The following is a 21,170-nucleotide window of genomic DNA, read 5'->3' on the forward strand; positions in this document are numbered from 1 at the left end:
TAATGACCAATCACGGCTCAGCTTCAGAAAACAGGCGAGTCGTGATTGATCATTACCTGAGTAAACGTGATGTCATTTTCAGTCGACAGCAATTGGCAAAATGGCTGCCGCGAAGCCAACGGTGGCCATCTTACGTTGCTACTCGCTAAGATCGCCTTATATGGAGTATATTGATTTCTCTGTGGCATTTTCACGTTATTGACCAATAAGCCTAGCGAAAGTGAAGAATACAATTTAAAATGTTTTCCTTAAAGTTGCAACTTCTAATTGCTTCAAATCAAGAAGTTCACGTCAACTATACTGTCACCTCAGACATGGAAGTGGTAAGGAAGGGATTTGGAGAGCATTGCTGCCAATAGTGGGTGTGCGTTAGCTTATCACATATTCTCTCTTTGGTATTGCTGTGACCGTTTTCCACAGGTTTCACCTGCGTCAAGCTGACAACAATCCACAGTTCAAACTATCTGTCATCCATGTTGACCGTCTGTGATGTAATACAAACATACCATGACAAGGATTTGATTATTTTAATGAACAAAATATGAATGCAGATGAGACTGATAAAACTTTTAAATCTAAAACTGAAGGTTAAAAAAAAAAATCAGCATGTGAGTACCCCTGAGATGTCTTTTGAAATATTTTAAGTTGAAATAAAAAATAATAATAAATAATTTTTCTATGGGCGAGGTTCTTCATGGAAAGCTGATTACAAATAGCTCAAAAGGGTCCCAACATTTAAACAAGTTAAAAAGAAAACCGCCGGAGGACGCGGCAGATGACCAACATGACGATGAGTAAAAAGTTCATTGTCGGGTGATGTCTACAAAAAGCTTATACAGGCCTGTGACATCATTTTTGAAGTGTTACATCTCCTGTTCAACTTGAACATGAGGCTCTACCGTTAATCACAGCTATGATGTCCTGTGAATCTCTTATTACACGCGTTTTTGTTTCCAAGCATCTCCTTTTAGTGGATCCAGCCTGCTTGCACATACATTCATATATGTACTCCACCAAACACACACACACATGCAGGTTCAGCCTTCCCGACGTTCCGTGACAGCATGGGCCCGGGGCGTGAGGACGCGGCCAGGCTCGCTCACAGTTTGGCCGCCATGAAGTTGATGTGAGGTCTGACCAGAGGGAAGAGAGGCAAACTCCTCTTGAACTCCGTCATGTCCCGGACGAGCGACGGCTGCACAAACACATCAAGATCCATTTATAGCCTAAACGCACTGTTGGCATTTTCACAGAAATTGAGTTGAACGTCCAACTCAAATGTCCGGGTGACATTGTTAATGGGTCGTCGTCCAAATTGCCGTGACGTTCACCTGGGGCAGAGAGGGTGCAGGTGCCAAGTTGACATCATTCTGAGCAGGAAATTCTCCAACGACGGGACCTAAGAGACGTTATGTGAGGTGAGCCAAGCGCCGGTCGTGTTGGTCACGTGACCGCAAATACTTACAGGTGTCCATCTCTCTGGACAGCACGTGGACAGACATTTTGTGTCTTTTGGGGGCTTCCACAGTCAGGCGCTCCTGTGGGGCAAGATCAAAAATAAAACGGTCACTACCCCTAGACGGCTGTATGGGGATTTTTTTTTTCCAAATTCAATTTCAATTTCAAACAATTGCAAAAGCAGTCATGTGACAGTGTCTCAGTGTCTCTTGACAGAAGAATGTAAGAGACCTTTTCATTATTAACCCATTCACGGCTACAAACGTCAAAAATTAATTTGAACTATTTCTATTAGTTTAACATTTTTTCCCCACTTTTGTTAACAAGAGTATGAAAACCTAGAGTTTTTTTTATTGTACATTTAGAACAGATGTAAAATTTGTGATTAATCGTGACTTAACTAGTGAAATCATGCGATTAATTACAATAAAAAAATGTAATCGCCTCTCTTGCCCCTAATTTTTAAATCATCTTTTTATTTTTTTTATGAATTTATGGCAGTGAATGAGTTAAAGGGGAAGTCTACCTTGAAAAATGTCTTGACACTAATGTCATATGTGACCTCACTAGTCTAAACATGACATTCTGATAAATATTATATTTGTGGAATATGAGTTATGCAGCATAATCCAGCAGTTTTCATCAATCTCAGGGGGCGGCCATTTTGCCACTTGCTGTTGATTTAAGATGACATCACAGTTGCTCAGGCAACAACCAATCGCAACTCACCTGTTTTCTGAAGCTGAGCTGTGATTGGTTGTTACCTAAGCAACTGTGGTTTCATTTTTACTCAACAGCAAGTGGCAAAATGGCCGCCTTCTGATATTGATCAAAATGTTGCTACATAACTCATATTCCACTAATGCAATATTAACCAGAATACCGTATTTAGACTAGTGGGGCTGCATTGAACATATTGTCAAGATTATTCTTTTTTTTTAACGTCTAAACATGGTATTCTGACTAATACCGCATAAAGGGTTAAACAGCAACGTTTTTATCCATCTCAAGATGGCGGCCAATTTTCCACTTGTTATCTCCTGAAAATGACATCACAGCTGCGCAGGGCTCAGACTCAGTAAAACTGTTCCGGCGTGAACAAGCATACATTTGAAGTCGATCTACTTACGCGGTAGAATTGCATAATGTCTTCTTTCGTTAACGTCTTCAGGTGGGCCACCTCGTTATTATCTGTGAGGCAACACAAAGATGAGTCATTCGAGCACAATGTTCACGGTCAGAATTGAGTTACCACATATTTGTAATGCAGCCCCAATTATTATTCTTTTAAACAGACCACATTTTTTTAAAATGTGTTCAACCTATAAACTGTACAAAAAAAGAAAACTGTGAATTAACCTGTTTGCATAAATATGCACACCCTCAAACTAATACCGCACTTTAGCGCAGCACCTTTGGCTTTTATTGCAGCACTCCGTCTTAGTTTTCGCCACACTATTTGAACACTCTTCTTTGCGAAACCACTCCAAATCTGTCTGATTGCGAGGGCGTCTCCTGTCCACAGCCCTCTTTTAGATCACATAATCAATCGGATCTCGGTCTTGTTGATTTTTGGATGCATGTTTCTCTTCTTCTGACAGGTTGTAGGTAAAAAAAAAAAGCCAATCCTGCTCTCCCTTGATGGGACAGTCCAGAAACAGAATCATGAGCAACCATATCAGAGATAAGAATGCTTTTTTTTTTTTTTTAAGTTTAGAGTCAGATGTAGCGGTAAGGTGAGTATCGAGGACGTTTGCAGCAGCTCACCTCGATCAAAATTATACTGCTGGGAGATGATCTCCCCCCAGTACTTGGCGCACTCGGCGGACAGCTTTTTGGGCTTGTCCAGGCGGCGGATGGCCAAGGCCTGGATGTGCTTCTGGAAGGCTTCCTCTGTCATCTCCTCCACGGATCTCTCCATGGTGCAGAGGAAGGCCTCGATGCGGCTCTCCAGGTAGTGCGGCGCCTTTTCGGACTGGATGATGAAGCGAAGGCCTTGGACTCCGTTGGCCCGCCTCGGCCCGCTGAACACGATGTAGCCTTCGGGGCGCAAAAAGGAGACATTTGGTCACAGCTCGTAATGTAAAGCGAGGTGACCATTCAATATTCGGAGACGGTATGATAACCATGAGCAAAAATATCACCGTACTAAAATTACAGCTCTAATTTTTAGCATTTTTTTTTTTAACCATAAAAGAGTATATGGCACAGAAAAAGGCGTATCGTGTTAAAATTTAATAAATAAACACTGTTCTTTTGTTTCAATTGTCACAGAGTCCGATCACTGGTGAGCTTTTAAGAACTCATGTTGTCTTTGGGGCAAACTAGTACCCGCTGGCAACTTTTTTTTTTTTTACATGGACATTAATCTGAGCGAAAAAGGCATCGGTTTGCATTATCTCGCCTTGCTCGATCCCTCCTCGTCTTCCTCTGTTAGGCAGCAAAAGTTAACTTGAGGTATTTGACTTTAAAGACGCAGCTTGTTTAGTCAACTCTGCAATGAGTAAATCATAGTGTGCCCTGCTTATGCGTCCCCTCAAAAAAAAAGAAAAGAAAAGCTGATTCCAGTGATAGCCAGTATTTGTGGTTCTTGAAACCTTGACGTTTTAAAACCGCAGTAAACCATCAAACTGGCAATCGGCCCATGCCTAGTGAGGCCTTCGATCATAAATACAAAGTCTCCTCAGTTTACTTTGGTTCCGTCCCCAGGGCGGCAACAAGCTGAATTTCAAATAAAATAAATATATTTATTTAATTATTACAAATTATAATATAATAACATATCAATAATATATATTATATAATTATATGTAATATTGATATATTACATTTTAATAATAGTGTACAGTATATTCCAAATATTGTAAATGTCTGTTACAAGCTTTGTAGAGAATAGAAGTAAAAAAAATGCACTTAAATACAGAAAACAGTGCAATTAATTAATTAGTTTTAAAAGCTTTTATAGCTCGACAGTAGGGCTGCTCGATTATGGAAAAAATAATGATCACGATTATTTTGGCAATAATTGAAGTCACGATTATTAAAAATGATTTTTTGGGGTACAAAACAAGAAAAATGTTTAAGCATTTAAAAATATTAAGACCAATTTAAAAAAAAAAGTTACTTTTGGACCAAACAGAATGTATATTATTATAATATATATTTATTTATTCATTTATGTTCATTTATAAAACGTGGAGCATGTGCACTGTGCAGTAGGACGATCATTTATTTTGGGGTACAAAACAAGAAAATGTAATAAATAAAATAAAAATATTAAGAAAAATTAAATTCTTTGAATCACTATAATTATGCAAGTTATTTTTGGATGCAACTAAATTGATTAAATTGGTTATTTAGAAAAAGAAAAGAAAAAAGATGCCCAACTAAAAAATTAGTATTAATCTTTTCTTTCTTTTTTTACGATTATGCTAATGTTGCAATTGTGGAGTGTAATAATTGAATTTCAAATTAATTGCCCAGGCCTACTCGACAGCACTGAAATCAATTCAAACGTGAAGCGGCCATTCAATCAACTGATGGCATCTGACCCAGCTGCTCTTTGGTCCTCAGCGTGTTGAAGCACGGCTCCGAGATGATCTGACAGAAGAGCTCCAGCAGCATGTTCTCGTGGGTGGTCTGCATGTCGGTCTGGTAATAGATCTCGATGCCACAGTTGTTATGCACCTCGTTCCTCTGCTGATAAACATACCAGCCGCCTGCAAGGGAAATGACCATGGTCACTTTTTGTTGTTGTTGTTGTCAACTTGATTGCATTAGGATTCTAAGCATTTGACATGATTTGCCTGTGAGTATGAAAATGGTGCTTCGCGAAAATGGCGAGGCTTGGCTCACTGTACGTTATTTTGATGCATTACTTGTTTTTGAGCTCATGAAATTGTGCAGACGTACCCAAAGTTGAGGCCAGTGAGTGTATATCAACGTGTTCTTGTTTTTGTTTTTTTACATTGCCAGGCAGTAAGTTGGCAAAGCATCTTTGTGTTTACATCCTGTAACTCCTGCTACCTGGAAGCAAGCCCGGAAACCTTTCTCCATCCCTCGGTGGGACACAGGATGTCTCCTGGTGGCTCCACGCAAACCTGCTTTTCCCCTACAAACCACTCGACGTGCTTAACATAATCAGGGCGGCAGCACAGGTGACTTGCTTTGCTTTTGGCCGAATGACGTCAATTTGCACTCGGTGACCGCGAGTCTCCCCGGGTGGAAATTAGAAACGAGCAATTGAATTGAATGCGTTTCCGGTGCAAGGCTGCGTCATCGATGACGTGAGCATGCAGGACGGGTGAGGGCCCCGGGTGTTGATTACAAGCGCTTTACTGGAGTGTGAGGGAGTCCAAGACCTACCGTCTGGAACCTGCACCTCTCTGTAGCGGATCAGTTGGCTCGGGAGGAGAGGCTTTGTGCGCGCGTGCTCAATCAGAGTGTCCTCCACCGTTTGTATCATGCCGAGTGCAGACTAAAAACATGACAGACGAAAGCAGGAAGAATATATATAAATCAATATTTGCCGGATACAAACATCAAGCAACAAACATTATAACCTCATTTCATGTTGATCCTTAACTGGGCACCTATTTTGTGTGTGTGTTTTTTTAAATATAATTCTAAGAAAAATCCTTAAGAATAAGGAAAGTGTTTGTGTCCTGACTTTAATTTGCTTGAAATAAGACATGAATGCATCTACATTCATATTCCAGTTGTAGATCTTGGCCATGTGCCGTTCTACTTTTACATTTCAACCCCTGGCCAAAATACAGCATATGTTTACAAGTGTCCCATTATTTCGGTTTAATATAAGGATTCTATTGAAGCGTAGGAGTGGGAATTTTTGACTGTCTCACAATTCGATTCAGAAGCGATTTTTGATTGAAAATGATTTGATTGACAATGATTTTTGCTTCAATTTATAGATGTGGAAAGAATCATTATGATCTACTCCAGTCTGACTCGCTAATGCTAATTAGCACATTACTCGCGGCACTTTTCTCACTCAAAAGAATGACTATTCATACAAAACGCTTCAGGAATGTATACAGAGAAGCGTCTTAACATTACTCACTGGCATATGCTCTTCCTACGCCTAAAAAAACAACAACAACTTTTATTGGAATAACTTGAGCGGGACTTTTTCCTTCTACTCTCTAATGTGGCTACAACTGAACAGTGAATCAGAACGGAACCACACTGCCCCTAAGTGGCCAAATCGTGTATAACATGAACAATAAAAGGCACACAAAAACAAGGGCAAGACAGTATAAAATAATTTAAATAAAATCAATTTCGGGACATTTAAAATCAATCTGAATCGCATTATATGAGAATCGATTTTTTGGCACACCCCAGCCTATGAAACTGAACACTGACAACCAAAATGAGAACGCCAGCATTACGACAGTTTGGCTGCAGTAACATTAGATACGCTACAATTATGCTCATTTTATCATTTGTAGCTTTGCTTGGAATGTAAACACCAGAAAGTAAATATACATTTTCCCAAGAGGTAAAACACAAACAAACCTCCTTGGTGATGTTGCCATGGAGAAGGGCTTCAATATGTAACCTCGACAACAGCTGAGGTATGAAAGCCTTGAGGCGCGGGAGTGTCACATCTGGAATATAGATCACAGCAACATCACAAAGTGTTTGTTTTGGACTTTTTCACACAAAAAAGAGCATTGTTTTAAGGATTTTACTATTTTTCTCATGTATTGCCACCCAATAAACTCTATTTAATTTTTTTTTTTTTTTTTTTAGATCACAGCAACATCACAAAGTGTTTGTTTTGGACTTTTTCACACAAAAAAGAGCATTGTTTTAAGGATTTTACTATTTTTCTCATGTATTGCCACTCAATAAACTATTTAAAATTATTATTATTATTATAATTTTTTTTTTTTTTAAGTAACATCTCACCCTCTAGAGCATCTCTGAGCTCATCTTTGGTCCAAGCCACTTCAGTCATGAGTAGACGAAGGTAGTACATGGCGTGCTGGTGTGGTTGCTCTGCTCTGAAGTTATTCAAAGACCTCATGTACTGCAGAGGAAAAAAAAGTAAGCTGGCTAGAACACAGCAATGGTGATCGCGACAATAGTGATTACCGCTTCCTTGATGATGTCAAAACGCTTCTCATCGATCTCAAATGTGGCCATCTTCTCTATGATCTTCTTCAAAAGGATGTCCTGCTTGTCATTGTAACCTTTAACAGAGAACTGGAGCAGTGACAAAGAGCAGATGGTTTAACAATGGAGGTCAAATGATGCTAGTTGTATTCATTTATGAATTTGATGGTTGTCTCTTGGCCTATGTGGGACTATTTGGTCTGGAGACTAGGCAGCCAGGTCTTATACAACCAGCTTAGTAAATGAACAAAATGTTTTCTAAACTGTTGATGTACACAGTCTGTTTCTCATGATCTGATAGCTGGCCTGGTCATATGTAATCTTATGGTGAAATACTGTAGATAATTTTCAATGTAGTGGTACTGCATAGAGAAAAAGGGATGAACAAGAGGTTGTTTTTTTTTAACTCATTCACTGCCATTGACGGCTATAGACGTCAAAAATTAATTTGAATTATTTCTATTAGTTTAACTTTTTCCCCCACTTTTGTTAACAAAGAGTATGAAAACATAGACTTTTTTTTTTTTAAATAATCTTTTTTTAAAAGAAAAGATTATTCAAAATTAGGGGCTTCAGGCGATTAAAATTTGTAATTGTAATTAATCGCATGACTTCAATAGTTAACTCACGATTAATCACACATTTTATATCTGTTCTAAATGTACAATAATTTTCTTCTAGGTTTTCATACTCTTAACAAAAGTGGGAAAAAAAGTTAAACTAATAGAAATAGTTCAAATGAATTGTTGACGTCTATAGCCATCAATGGCAGTGAATGAGTTAAAATGCAAATACACAATCTAAAAAATGAACCAAGGACAGAAAAAAGGGAGATAGATACAAGTCAGTTATTGAAAGCCACATTAGAGTGTCATCTATACACCCTTCATAATTCAGCAATCACACCAAACCATACCCACGTGACAAAGTCCCTTGGGTGACTCCTGTTAAAAGTCATCTTTCCTAATATCATTAACCTTGACAATTGGCCAGCTGGCCACACTGATAGTTCTGACTCCAACCAATTAGGCACAGCTCACAGATTCACCAAAGTGATGTCCCCCAGGAGAGACCACCATCATTTTCAATGAGATGTTGTTATTGATCAAAAACCAGCAAACACAGATTAGTGGGTTGCTCCAAACAATGCAGAATGTTAGTGATAGAGTGGAGAGGGAAGTAGTAGTCACGTTAATATAATAATAATAAAATCACATTTGTTATTAGTACAATAATGCTAAAAAAAAATAAAAATAAAATCACATTTATTAATAGTAAAACCTCAAAATATTTTATTTTTATTTGGAATGGATCACAAAAAATAATAATACCGGTAATCACAGTAATTTATAAGCAAAGTGTATATAAGTGGATATGGATTCAAAAACAGGAAAACTATTTCAATGCTTATGTCAGCAAAAGATGATGTGATGAAAGGGGAGTTGACGTCCCCTGGAACGCAAATGGAGACAGTCAAGTGGAATGCTAACATTTATTATTTATATTTAGCAATTTGTGTTGAGATTAACACTTTATTGTTTAAACATTTTACAGTGCATTGGTGGTTTACTTTTTATTGTACGACAGTTGATGTTTAACAAACAAAATTGGACAGGACAGCTGTGGAGGCATTTGAGACTCCAAATATTATTACGGTACGAGTATGAGATTCTCAATTCCAAATCAATCCAAAAATTATTTTTATTTAAATAAAATTTTATCATAATAAATGTTACAATGTTTGAGTTTTTTTTTTTTGTTATACTAGAACAGTGCTTCTCAAATAGGGGGCGGGCCCCTCCTTGGGCGTGTTGCAGTGCGACGCCAGGGGTGGGTGCGTGTGACCTCAGGGAACATGTTTTTTGTTTTTTTTAAACCGTACTAGAATATAGTGTAGTTGCACATCCACTACAGTAGGTGGCAGTGGCGCTCTCATTGTTAGAATATAGGCTCATCTGCAGAGGTGTACTTAGATCAATTTTATAGATATAGACATATTTTATACTATTTATGGTCGCAATGGAGAGTTGGAAGGAGGCGTGAAATATTTTCTTCTTCCTTGGGGATGTAACAACCTGCCTTAAGTGCAAAACACTTGAATGTGATATGAATCTAAATGTTCGTACATTATCCTGAATGCCCCACTGGATTTTAGCCCGAGTTCCTTGAACCTGCAATTGATCCTAATTTGTGACTTGAACAGATTTATAAAGGCCTTTCTTTTAATGTGTTGACTTTTAAAATCAAATAACCAACATTTGCATTTAATGCTGTGAGCTACTGAAATCTGTTAGACCCATCTTAAAGGGGAAGTCCATCAACCCAAAAATTGTCTTTAGGATAAATTAAAATGAAGTACGCGCCCCACCTAGTCTGAACCCAGCATTCTGATTAATATTGCACTTGTGGAATATGAATTAAGCAGCAAAGTCCACCCGTGTGAATCCATCTCAGGGGGCAGCCATTTTGTCACCTGCTGTTCTGTTGACTAAAAATGACATCACAGTTGCCCAGGGCTCAGGTAACGACCAATCACGGCTCACCTGTTTTCTGAGTTTGGTCATGTGACATTCGCAAGCTGGGCCACGATTGGTCGTTAGCTGAGGCCTGAGCAACTGTGATGTTATTTTCAGTCAACAGCAAATAGCAAAATGGCCGCCCCCAAAGATGGCCAAAAAAAAAGGGTGGATTTTGCTGCTTTTTTCATATCCCACAAAAACAATAGTAGTCAGAATACTGTGTTTAGACTAGTGCGGCTGCATAGAACATACAACTGTAAAGGAAATGTTTGGGTTGACTTCCGCTTTCAAAGTATATGCTGTAAAGCAACGGCAAAGCAAAAACACCCCACAAAACCCTCCAACTTGGAAACAACACCAAAACTCAAAGTGAGCAGGGAGAAGCAAGCAATTTTACTTCTAACCTGAAATGCCTCAAAGTGGACAATGCACAACACTTGCTCCACTTCCCTGCAGGACTCACAGCTTACTTACTAGGATGGCATTCATTCCTGAGGACATGCCATACACCAGCCCTGCCAGGCGGGCTGCATATGTATACTCTCTTAAATCATCCTTCAGTAACCTGAGCAACAGGTAGGTCATATTGCAGTGCAGTGGATCTGCATATAAGTAGCGACTACAGAAGGAAGGGGGAAGGGGGGAAAAAAAGAACAAAAACAACAAAAAGACAGTTGATGGGAATGAGAGACAATACAAGTATGTGAAGAATGACAGCAAGAGTATGTATATGCAGCCTCGTGACTGGCTCCGTGTCACGCATGAAACTCTGGAGAAGCCTCGCGCTAACTTTGTTAGTTGTACAGAACAGGCACAACAACAAAATGGCTGCGCGCCTGACTGTGTGAGGCAAAAAGAAAAGGATTTATAGGAATGAGTGTTTTGGGAGGGGGGAGAAAAGATTGATGAAGGATGAGAAGATGTGGATAGAACAACAGCTATACTGACACCAGCCAGGTCTAGTTTGTGCAGATTAATTATGCATTTTTATTACTATATGTTTTTTTGTTTTTTTTTACATGCATGTTATTTTTCACAATTAATGCCAATGCCTGGATGAGCCACTATAGCCCAGTCGGGGGAAGTTCACTAGGTGGGGATTCTTTAGGTTTGGGATGCAACATCAATCTTACAGCGAGGGAATCAGAATACTTACATACATCCCATAGACGGTATTTTGAAGGTCATAGTTCAAACCAGCTAGCTCGGCTGCATATGCATACTCGTTGAGGGAGTCCTTTAGGAGCTCCAGGTATAAATAAGCCATGTTACAATGTAATGGGTCCACATAAGCAAACGGGCTGTAGAAAAATAGCAGGGGTCAAAGGAAGAAAGTGCACGGAGTACAAATTACAATTAATTGCTTCTCTGTCTTAAGAAACAAAATACAGCAGCAACAAACAAAAAAAAGGATTATGCAAATAAATTTCCGAATTGAGAATTTGGTTCCATATTCAACTTTTGCATGCTATAAACCTAATTATAAAGTAATAAAATACTTAATTTTAAACTCATCAGCTGTTAATATAAATGCTACATTTTGCATGTTTCCTATGTTTTCTTCAAGTTATTTGGAAATATTTATTAAAAACTGATGTTCTAAACATCAGACCATAAGGAAGAAAATGCAATTAAAAAAAAAAAAAGAAGAAGAAAAAAAGTGCTGCATAATGAAGCCAACGCTTGTTTGTTTTTTTCTTCTAAACTTCCCATGATGGAATGGTCTGCGTTGTTTGCCATGGGTTTATAATGTTCTGTCCTAATCATGTTCCGGAAACAGAAGACAGGAATGAAAGCAGCTCCTCTAAGGGTGCTATGACCAATAGAGACAGACTTACGTCCTTTTTTTTCTCCAAGGCCGTTATTGATTATTAGTAGTGAAGAAGGCCAATAGCCGATATTCATTTTCAGTAAAAGGGAAACAAATATTGGTGTGAATTTTTTTTTTAAGTACAAATTCCAGTTCTTAACTTGAACTTATTGAACAACTTTTCAGATTTGCAAAATGTTCACCTTTTTTATTCTTTAACTAGACAACAGACATATTTGTTTTAAAATACCAACAGATAGTTCAGGGAGTTCCCAGGCGCATCGGTGTGTCTTTAAAAACTTAACTAAAAACTCAAGTAAATATTATTTTCTCCAGTAAATAATTTTTTCTAAACTTTCAAAATATCTGAAGTGTTACATTTTTACTCATCTTTGTTATAATTTCAAACAATGACAAAAGGTGCAGAGCGTTTCCAGGGTCAGCAGCATCTCTTATAAAGTTAACTGAAAATTTTGATCCTTGAAGTTAACACAGTTTTAAATAGATCTTTTATCGGGCAGTCACATTTTTTAAAGGTCGATATCGATATTCGTCAAAATGCACTGATCATCGGCCCGGCCAATAATCCGTCTATCCCTAATGACCAACTAATTTGTTATTAAAATGTTTCATGTGCTTATTATTATTTATTTTTTTACTGGGTAGTTTCCTTTTTGCAACATTTCCATCGGCGACTGAATAATTACATACCTGAAGAACTCAAAGTTCAGACACGCTTTTGGAAGAAAGAATTTGTCATCCTGCTTGAACCACACCTTACTCATTGCTGTGTCCTAAAAGAAGGCAAATGCAGAAAAAGAGAGAATGCAGTTTCAGTTGAAAACAAAAAAATTGAGCAAAATTACTTTGGTGAATAACAAAACACAATTTCACTTGCCTTGATTAAAGCAGGGACGGCAGGAGAGTCTTTCTCAAGGGGGTAAATTTCAAAGCTGGTTGGGATGAACTCATTTTTCATTGGTAACTTGAACTTGCCGTTGAAGTCCGCACCGGCCCATGTCTGAAAACGCATGCATGACTTAACCTGATGTCTTTCATCAAAAGCATTTCTCTCGAGACGAAGAATCTGACTGCCAGCAGAGAGATTTGATTGGCACAGCATTTGCAGTGATTCACCTTCATGGTCTCCTCAGAGATAGCCTCCTGTTTGTATTGCGTACCATACCATTCTTCTGACTTGTCTGTTTGACCGTCAAATGACTTTGACACCAAAACAACCCTGGAAAGAGAATATTCTCATAAGTGATGTGCCAAATGACATACAAGCAAATTTACTTGTGCAGTTAGAAGTGGTTCGGCTAAATTGGCATTTGGTGTGCCACTGTTTGTGTTCTCTGTCAAACTAAACATAAAGAAAATAATGATGTGTATTTCAAATTCTGTTCTGTGTATAGTTTTGTCTTTTTGTTTGCGACAACTGAAATACTGAATTTCAGTTCCACTATTAATGAAAATGCAAGCTACTGTAAAAGTTACAATTTTATCTCCACTCAAAGATTGTCTGCATCATAAAAAAAACAACAACATAAAACACATCTATCTGCCACAAACTGAAAATATTCTTTCCTATTTCCCCTGTCAGTCATGTCCCTTAGAATTAGGGCTGTTTTTGTTGTTGTTTTTTAAATTGAATAATCAATATTGAATCAATTTTCCTTTTCAAGTCTTATATCAATTCATAAAACCATGAATCGATTATTTTAATATCTCTTTCTGCAATAAATTTATAAGAAAGGCCAAGTTTTTTGTATTTTACTGTTTTCTTGACATTTACTGTTCACATGAATTTAAAAGTAATTTCTTACATGTATGAAATACCTGACTTATTGTACTTTTAAAATAATTCAGAATCTTTTAAATTTATATTTACAATTATTGAATTATCCATCCATTTTCTGAACCGCTTATTCCTCATAAAGGTCAATTATTGAATTAGAATTATGAAAATATTTTTAATCTCATCTATGCTGATGCCAATGCTTAAGTGATTATGACATTAAATCAAGTTGCGCTGCAAATTTTAATTTGGAACTTAATGTTTGTGGAGTTTTTATCATGTCCTTGATATTTAAGAAGACTTGATGTTTCATCATTAATCAATATCGGATTGAAGTGAATTGAAGCGAATCGAACCGAAGTCAAAAATATATATATCAAAATCGAATTGAACTCTTGCGAATTGAAATGGAATCGAATGAGGAAATTAGAATCGATACCCAGCCCTACTTAGAATTGTCATTAGGAAATCGAGATCTCAATTGACATTATAAGCATACAACTCGTTATATGTGCACAAAAATATGTTAGCGAGTGCAGACACAATTATTTGTCCTCCTGGGTGATTGGTGAAACTACGTGGTGTAAGAGATGGCTCCAGTTGTTCTAATGTTGTTGTAAATATTCTTGCACTCACCTGACATATTCTGGTCTCAGCTTGTCCAGCACCATCTCAATCAAGTCTGGCCTGAAGTCTTCTAAAAGGTACTCTGCGGCTAGAACCTCTTCAAGCGGGTAATACTGAAAAGCACAAAAATATTAACATAACACAATTGTGTCACATGGCCTTTAAGTGCAGCATCGGGGGGCCTGGAAACAGCCAGGACAGGAGCGACAAGCGCCAACGTCAACTCAAGTTTTGCACGTGGAAAGGACACCTACGTGGAGCAAACCAGACACTTTGGAGGTATAGCCGCGGGGTCGCTCCTTGTCTTTAAAGCGGAAGGCTACCTTGTTTAAATCCTGCAGAGAAAGACAGAATTAGAGTGCTGCACAGTGATAGTTCAGATTTACAGTGAGATTCAAAAATAGGAAATGACAATGACGGGGTCGTTTGTGCACTACTGTAATCACCTTGCACTCCTGAAACACCCACTCCTGAGGTCCCTCTGTGCGCAGTTTCTGGATATACTGGAACATGTGAAAGATAATGTCCTCCACATGCACTGTTGGTGACACCCACCATGGAGAGGTTAATTACAAGCACTAGTTTGGAAAACACCCATGAGTAAATATCCACCGCTACTTACAAAGGCCTTCTTCAGTCAAGTCTACATTGATGATGAAGAACATGAATCCTTTGGCGCCTTCTTTTTGACCTCCAACAAGCGTGTTGACCCATCCTTAACAGAATGACAATTTCAGTACTTTTGATGGGAAAAAATGTTGACATCCTCAAATGTGTGAACATTCTGTGTTCCCTACCTTTACATTTTAGTTCAGATAACAAACTTCCAGGTCCTTCATGGCCTATCAGATGTCCCAGATAATGTCCTGGGTTTGACTTATAGTATTTCTGCAGGTCTGGGATGGGGAACGTCACATACAGATTCCTTATGTCTTTTATGGGCACCACTTTGTAGAATTGCTGGCAAAACAAAAATAAATCAGTTTTTAAATGCCATCTGAAAAATGAATCAACTGCAAGGGCGGAGAACAGTTGCTCACTTTCAGATATTCATCGTGAAATGGGTGCTCAGGAAACTCCGGGATAGGCACGTTCTTGTTTTCGACTTCTGCAAATAACTTGACCACCATAGAGGTTAGCTCATCTAGGGATTCTGTGGGTAAGAACGTGGTTAAACACTTAAGTTATGAGTAACCAAAGTTTGTTGAAAAGAAAAAACACACAACGTTTGACTACATTAATTAATTCACCAAACCCCTTCTTCCTTTTTAATTCACTTATTTTTCTCTCTCTCCAAACAACCAATGAATAAGCATAACTTCAAACTTCAGGAATTAAAATTCAATGAAGATACAGTGAGAAGCTTAAGAAAGTAAGTCAATCAATAGCTGTTTAACAAACACAGCTGCGCTGTAAATCACATAACAGACCTGCCTCTTCAAAAAACAAAACAAAAATGTAATTCTTCCTCCGTGTTGTCTTACCTCTTCCTAATACACAGAGGCCCATTAGATTAGAGGAGTAATATGTAGAGTGAAACTTAAGGAGCTCCTGGCGGACATCAATGCCGTCATTAGATGGTCTCGTCTCTAGGGTCAGCTTGTTACCTAGAACAGAGGAATACGTCATATTTCTTTTTTGAATACACTGATGTCGTTGTAAATGAGCAGAAATGATATGCATGTCCTTACATGCCACATAAGTGCAACTTCTAAACATGAATATTTTTTGTTCTTAAGATTGTCAAACGTGTTACACAAAGCAAGATGCATGTTGTGTCACATCTAAAAACCGTGGATGCGATCTTCATAATGAAATTTTGAAATAATAATAATCAATGTGCATGGTGCACATCTCTGCTGTAAAATATAAGATAATGACCAAATCTATACAACACAAAAGGAGGGTTCAGTATTAACTAACTTATTGGGCTCTCATCTTAAGGTACAAGCCTGCCATCAGGTGTTCATATTCAAATGTAATGTTAGTTTTTTTTCATTATTATTACTGTAACAGTTCCTCAAACACAAACTTTTTTTCACCCTTAAAATACAGCTATCAGAGGCAGAAAACATGGCGCTATCATACAACCAGCAAAGTCACAGTACTAACCATTAGTAGTAACCATTTACGTTTACCTACTGTAATTTCAATTACATGATAAACAAAACTACATTGCCCATTAAAATTTCAATATTTACACTATACATATATTTGTACATTTATTGGCTAAAGAGGTTTTGCCCCGTGAACATTTCTGTTTTAACCATGAATGACCACAGACAACCACAATGACCAGTTTTTATATCGACACATAAATGTCAACATCTACGGTATATAAATGGCAGTACAACTCGAGTGTAGTAGCCTTACCTGGTCGGCAAGTCATTAACATTTGAAAAGTAACCTTTTTTTTCCTTCCAAAAACGTAATTAATGTATGTATTCAATGGTTCTGCATACAAACATTTTTAACCACTAAACCAATGTATGCTAGCGGAATACATAAGAATTACTTCCGTAAAACCTCACCTGCTACACTTGTCACTTTAAAAGTGGCGTTTCTATGACAACCAGCTAGACCCGGCAAAGTTCTGAAGCAACAATAGATGATGCGTCGTCGTGTGAAGTCTTCAAGAAGGGCCTACCTGTTCCAAATTTACTGAAGGGGTGATTTGGGTTGCCAGTGGCCTTCTCTAGTTGAAAGAGCCTCCAAGCATCATTCATCAGGTTCTTGTCATGCTCAGAGTCAACAGCGTTCACCTCGCGGTCCTTACAGCTCTCGTCAAAAAGTGGACACAAGAAGAACTGGGCAAACCTAAATATTACAACAAGACAATTTATGTAATCATTATATAGAAGACACTTAATGACAACAGCACTGAAGTGATTTTTTTTTTTTATTAAATAGAAGCCAAATCCTTCTTTGTGTTAAAAGTGTAAATCATTAATATTTCATCATCGACTCTAGCTTCACTATTATATTCTCGTGGGACCAGATGGGCCACACAGTGCACCAGCAGTGGACAACAATTGGCCTATTCCACAAACAGGTGCCAGCTAGAACACCCCTCATTTATAAAGAGGTAATCCAATATCCCTCATTTGACTGAGTGCCTTTTCCAAACCACCGCAGCCGATATGTGAGCAGAGCCCCCTGCAAAGCAAAGAACAACAGCTTCACCCTAAAGCTAAAATGGTTGATGTTCAGCAAGAGTGTGAGCCCTATCTGTGGTTAGAGAAGTGTGACTATAAAAGAAAAAAGAAAAAGATGGCCTTCCATCTTGGATGTTAAGTGGCAAAAATCAACACAAACAACAACTGAATTGGTTTCAAAATACTGCCTTGCAGGTGATCCAAATTCATGTGAATTAGGAAAATAAGACAACAATTAATAAAAACAACAACAATATAACAAATCATGGAGCACCACATTTGTTTTTGTTTGTCAAGTTATTTGGCTAATTCCTGGTTCGTGGAGGATGACAAACAGATGAACAACGCCATTGTGATTCTGGAGGCTGGATACAGGTTCTACCTTGCACCACCTCGCAACAAAGGTTTGTTCTGAGTAATCCTGCTAAATGGCAGCCAAGAGCGAGAGGTGGAGCTGCAAAGTATAGTTTGTGGAGACTCCATTGTTATAGAAAGATGAAATGTAATCGAATAAATAGTCCATCACCTGTCCAAGGCTCCTTGTAGGTGCTCATGAGACACGTCAAAGTAATAGTTGGTGTGCTCTCCACTGGTGAAGGCATTGGAGCTGCCAGCGTGCTCACTCAAGAACTGGCTGTACTCGTTCTCTTTTGGGTACTTCTTTGTCCCCAGGAACAGCATGTGTTCACAAAAGTGCGCCAGGCCCGCAATGTTCGCCGGGTCGGACAACGAACCTGGAATTTAAAAGGTAAAATGATCGCTGAGACATGGATACATTTTCAGTTTGAATATGCTGTACATGGAAATAGTTGTTCGTGTTTTTGTGATGCACACAACTAATGCGCTACATCGCAGCACTCTACAATGCAATTTAAATAGGCCCTTTCCATTCCACATACTGATGAAAGACTCTTTACCCTTTACCGTCAAATGAGCAATAAAACTGGTGGTTATGCCGCATAGCAATATTCTTCATTTTCTTACCGATGTGGACATCCAAAGCAGCGGAGGATTTGTCTGTCGTTGGGTCACTGATGAGCATGGCCTTCAAGCCATTGTTAAACTCCAGGCCTCTGTAAACTCGCTTGTCCTCGGGAGACTGAATTATGTCTGTGACCACATTCTTCAGAGCTGGGTCGATCATTCTGAGGGAAGAAGATGACACCAGCCTATAATACGGATAATCACAAGTACAGTATGAATACAATGATTGCAAATACTTTTCAACCTATATTTGTTGTTGTTAGTTGGTTGCTACATCTACAAATGCTAATTAAAACTCTTCCATGCAAAGTGAAAGCCATATATCAACAACACCCAGAAATGCCGCCGACTTTTCTGAGCACAAGCTCATCTGAGATGAACTGACACAAGTGGAAAAGTGTGCTGTGGTCTGACAAGTCCACATTTCAAATTGGTTTTGGAAATAAGGGACGCCATGTCCCACAGGCCAGGATTATTAATGGCACAGGCTACAGGGTTCAAAGGCCATCAAATGTGATGACATGCAGCTGTGTTATTATTGCCCACGGCATGTGTACCTTGCACATTTGCCAAGGCACCATTAACGCTGTTTGTTGGACCAACAACTTGCTGGTGTGAGGCCAAAACCTTGAACCTCCAAAATGTTCACTTTTCAGGTGACCCCCCCAAAACGGCACGTCCGCTCAACCAATTAACATTGCATTATCACACAAAAGCAAGCCATTTTCAACACTTTAGATTGATCAATAATTTGTAAAAATAACACCCACACCTGTGGATTGACCAAAAGCAGAGATTTTTGAAAAAAATATTAAATTTGCCAAACTGACTTGTTATGAGGTTTTGGCTTGGTGCCAGTCATTCTTCCTTCAAAGCAATGTCTTTTTCAGGGATGTCCCTCTTTATTTGAGCAAGACAAAGCCGAGCCATATTGTTACAACAGTGTAGCTAAGACTGTGAGTAGACTGGCCCGGCAGCAGTCTAAATCTGTCTCGCATTTGAAAATGTATGGGAAATTATTATTGGTATTTGTGTTTATTATGCTCTATTATGCTTGACTTTTAATTTTCAGTTGAGAACGGCGCAATAAATGTTCTGTTAATTACAATATCTCTGTTACGTTTTTTTTTTTTATCGTGTTAACTTTCCTAGGGATTATACAGCTCATTCCCGAATACGCAATTAGGTGGAGGTAGCCACCTCCTAATATATGTTAATATGCAAAACAAAAAGATTAAAAGATGCGTGATTATTAGGATTATGATAGAAACCCCCTAATACTTCAAAGTTTGTATCACAAATCTGGTTCATGGACATCTACTTTCAGATTACAATGAGTACATCCTTTGTCAAACTGAACCGTGAATAAAACAGCTTACTGAGCAAATCCTCACCAACTCAACAAGAAGACAAAACACAAGTCAAGTTAGTCACTCTGATAGACACTATAGCATCCGTCTGCAATTAACGCGTATATTTAATCATTAAAGCACATTGCATGACATAACTGCACTGTATACAGCGATGTGGGGAGCCACCCACTGTGGAGTACCTGACTCATCAACAATGAATGTTGGGCCAGCAAGTGTGAATCAAACTGGACTAAATGGCAATCGAAATGTACAATACACAATATATAAAATTAACTGATGATTTGGAGTCTTTCCACCAAACTCGATAGAAGGTCGACAATTTAAGAAGCAACATGGCAGGGTTTTATGGAAAGCTGAGGTCAAAAACACGGCTTAACGGCCCCGACCGGTTCCTTCCATTAGTTCAGTAGCTAAGGCTAGCTATCTTGACTTGATGCGATAACAGCGCATTTACTACTTTTAACTGCATAAGTCGCCAGTCAACACTTACTTAATTCCTTTGTTGAGATGGGGGACGCTTCCAGCTGCTTGGAAATATCTCGTGCACTGTGCCGTTCGGTTGATGCACTTAAACATACTTAGCACCCATGGACAACAAACCTTGCCTTTCACAACGCCATCTTAATTCAGACAAAAGCAGTCGATCTCAGACATAAACGAGAACTTCTGAAACGTGTTAAAACGCCCAACGTTTAATTTTGTGAACAATTAGGCAGAACTCCGAAGCTCATTAAAACTTGTTCCTAACATGCACAAAACATTACGAGACAAAAAAAAATATTGTTACTGACGCGTGTATCGATTACAAGGCATGTACGAACAGTGTAATGGGCAGATCTGGTTTCAAAGCTTTGTCTTGTCTTGCGCGTTCACTGGCATTTTAATAGCTGCGCGCACACAAAGTCACGTACTTCTTGAATATGTTGTACATAACGTCGTCATGAATTTCGTAAGTATTATGTTGCGACATGGATCGAATGAAAAAGAGCAGAATCTAAATAGGCAGGGTGCGCACAACACTATATTTTTAACGTGTTTTTTTGTTTTGTTTTTTACATTTTGCTAACAGGTTTGCACAATTAGCAAATCTTAATATGAATCTTCCCAATCTCTCCAAACCATGGTGTAAAAAACAAAGTCAACAAAGGAAACATAATAAAATAAGTACTGTATAGGCATATCTGTTCATAACGACGCTGTATTGCATCTCTTATGTTTAATTCCCCCTCATGAAAAAATAACTACAGTATATAATTGTCGCAATAAAATAAAACATTTTTTTTTTTTTACAGTATACGCTTATTT

The 21,170-nt window shown here is 38.4% G+C and overlaps 1 protein-coding gene across 2 annotated transcripts; it reads right to left on the reverse strand.

Moving 5' to 3' along the window:
* Positions 1 to 513: 513 nt before the first annotated feature.
* On the reverse strand, positions 514 to 20,710 carry ide (insulin-degrading enzyme). Of its 2 annotated transcripts, none has more exons than XM_086092486.1 (25): positions 20,356 to 20,710; positions 18,493 to 18,677; positions 18,035 to 18,242; positions 17,001 to 17,170; positions 15,838 to 15,960; positions 15,394 to 15,506; positions 15,151 to 15,313; positions 14,976 to 15,068; positions 14,800 to 14,891; positions 14,608 to 14,688; positions 14,363 to 14,466; positions 13,066 to 13,168; positions 12,827 to 12,949; positions 12,640 to 12,722; positions 11,275 to 11,419; positions 7,579 to 7,689; positions 7,393 to 7,513; positions 6,997 to 7,088; positions 5,824 to 5,935; positions 5,010 to 5,177; positions 3,226 to 3,498; positions 2,588 to 2,649; positions 1,466 to 1,538; positions 1,332 to 1,399; positions 514 to 1,195 (listed from the first exon to the last, which is right to left on the reverse strand). In XM_086092486.1, exons 1-25 carry the CDS (start codon positions 20,439 to 20,441, stop codon positions 1,100 to 1,102), a joined length of 3,048 nt encoding a protein of 1,015 aa, XP_085948612.1. In that variant the 5' UTR covers positions 20,442 to 20,710; the 3' UTR covers positions 514 to 1,099. The 2 variants fall into 2 exon arrangements, with proteins under 2 accessions (XP_085948612.1, XP_085948613.1); XM_086092487.1 differs by having other exon boundaries at positions 18,493 to 18,653; positions 20,356 to 20,709.
* Positions 20,711 to 21,170: the final 460 nt, after the last annotated feature.

The sequence above is a fragment of the Leptonotus elevatus genome, chromosome 13, assembly GCF_054856555.1.
Source record: "Leptonotus elevatus isolate MCC_2025b chromosome 13, RoL_Lele_1.0, whole genome shotgun sequence".
In the NCBI taxonomy this organism is placed as follows: domain Eukaryota; kingdom Metazoa; phylum Chordata; class Actinopteri; order Syngnathiformes; family Syngnathidae; genus Leptonotus; species Leptonotus elevatus.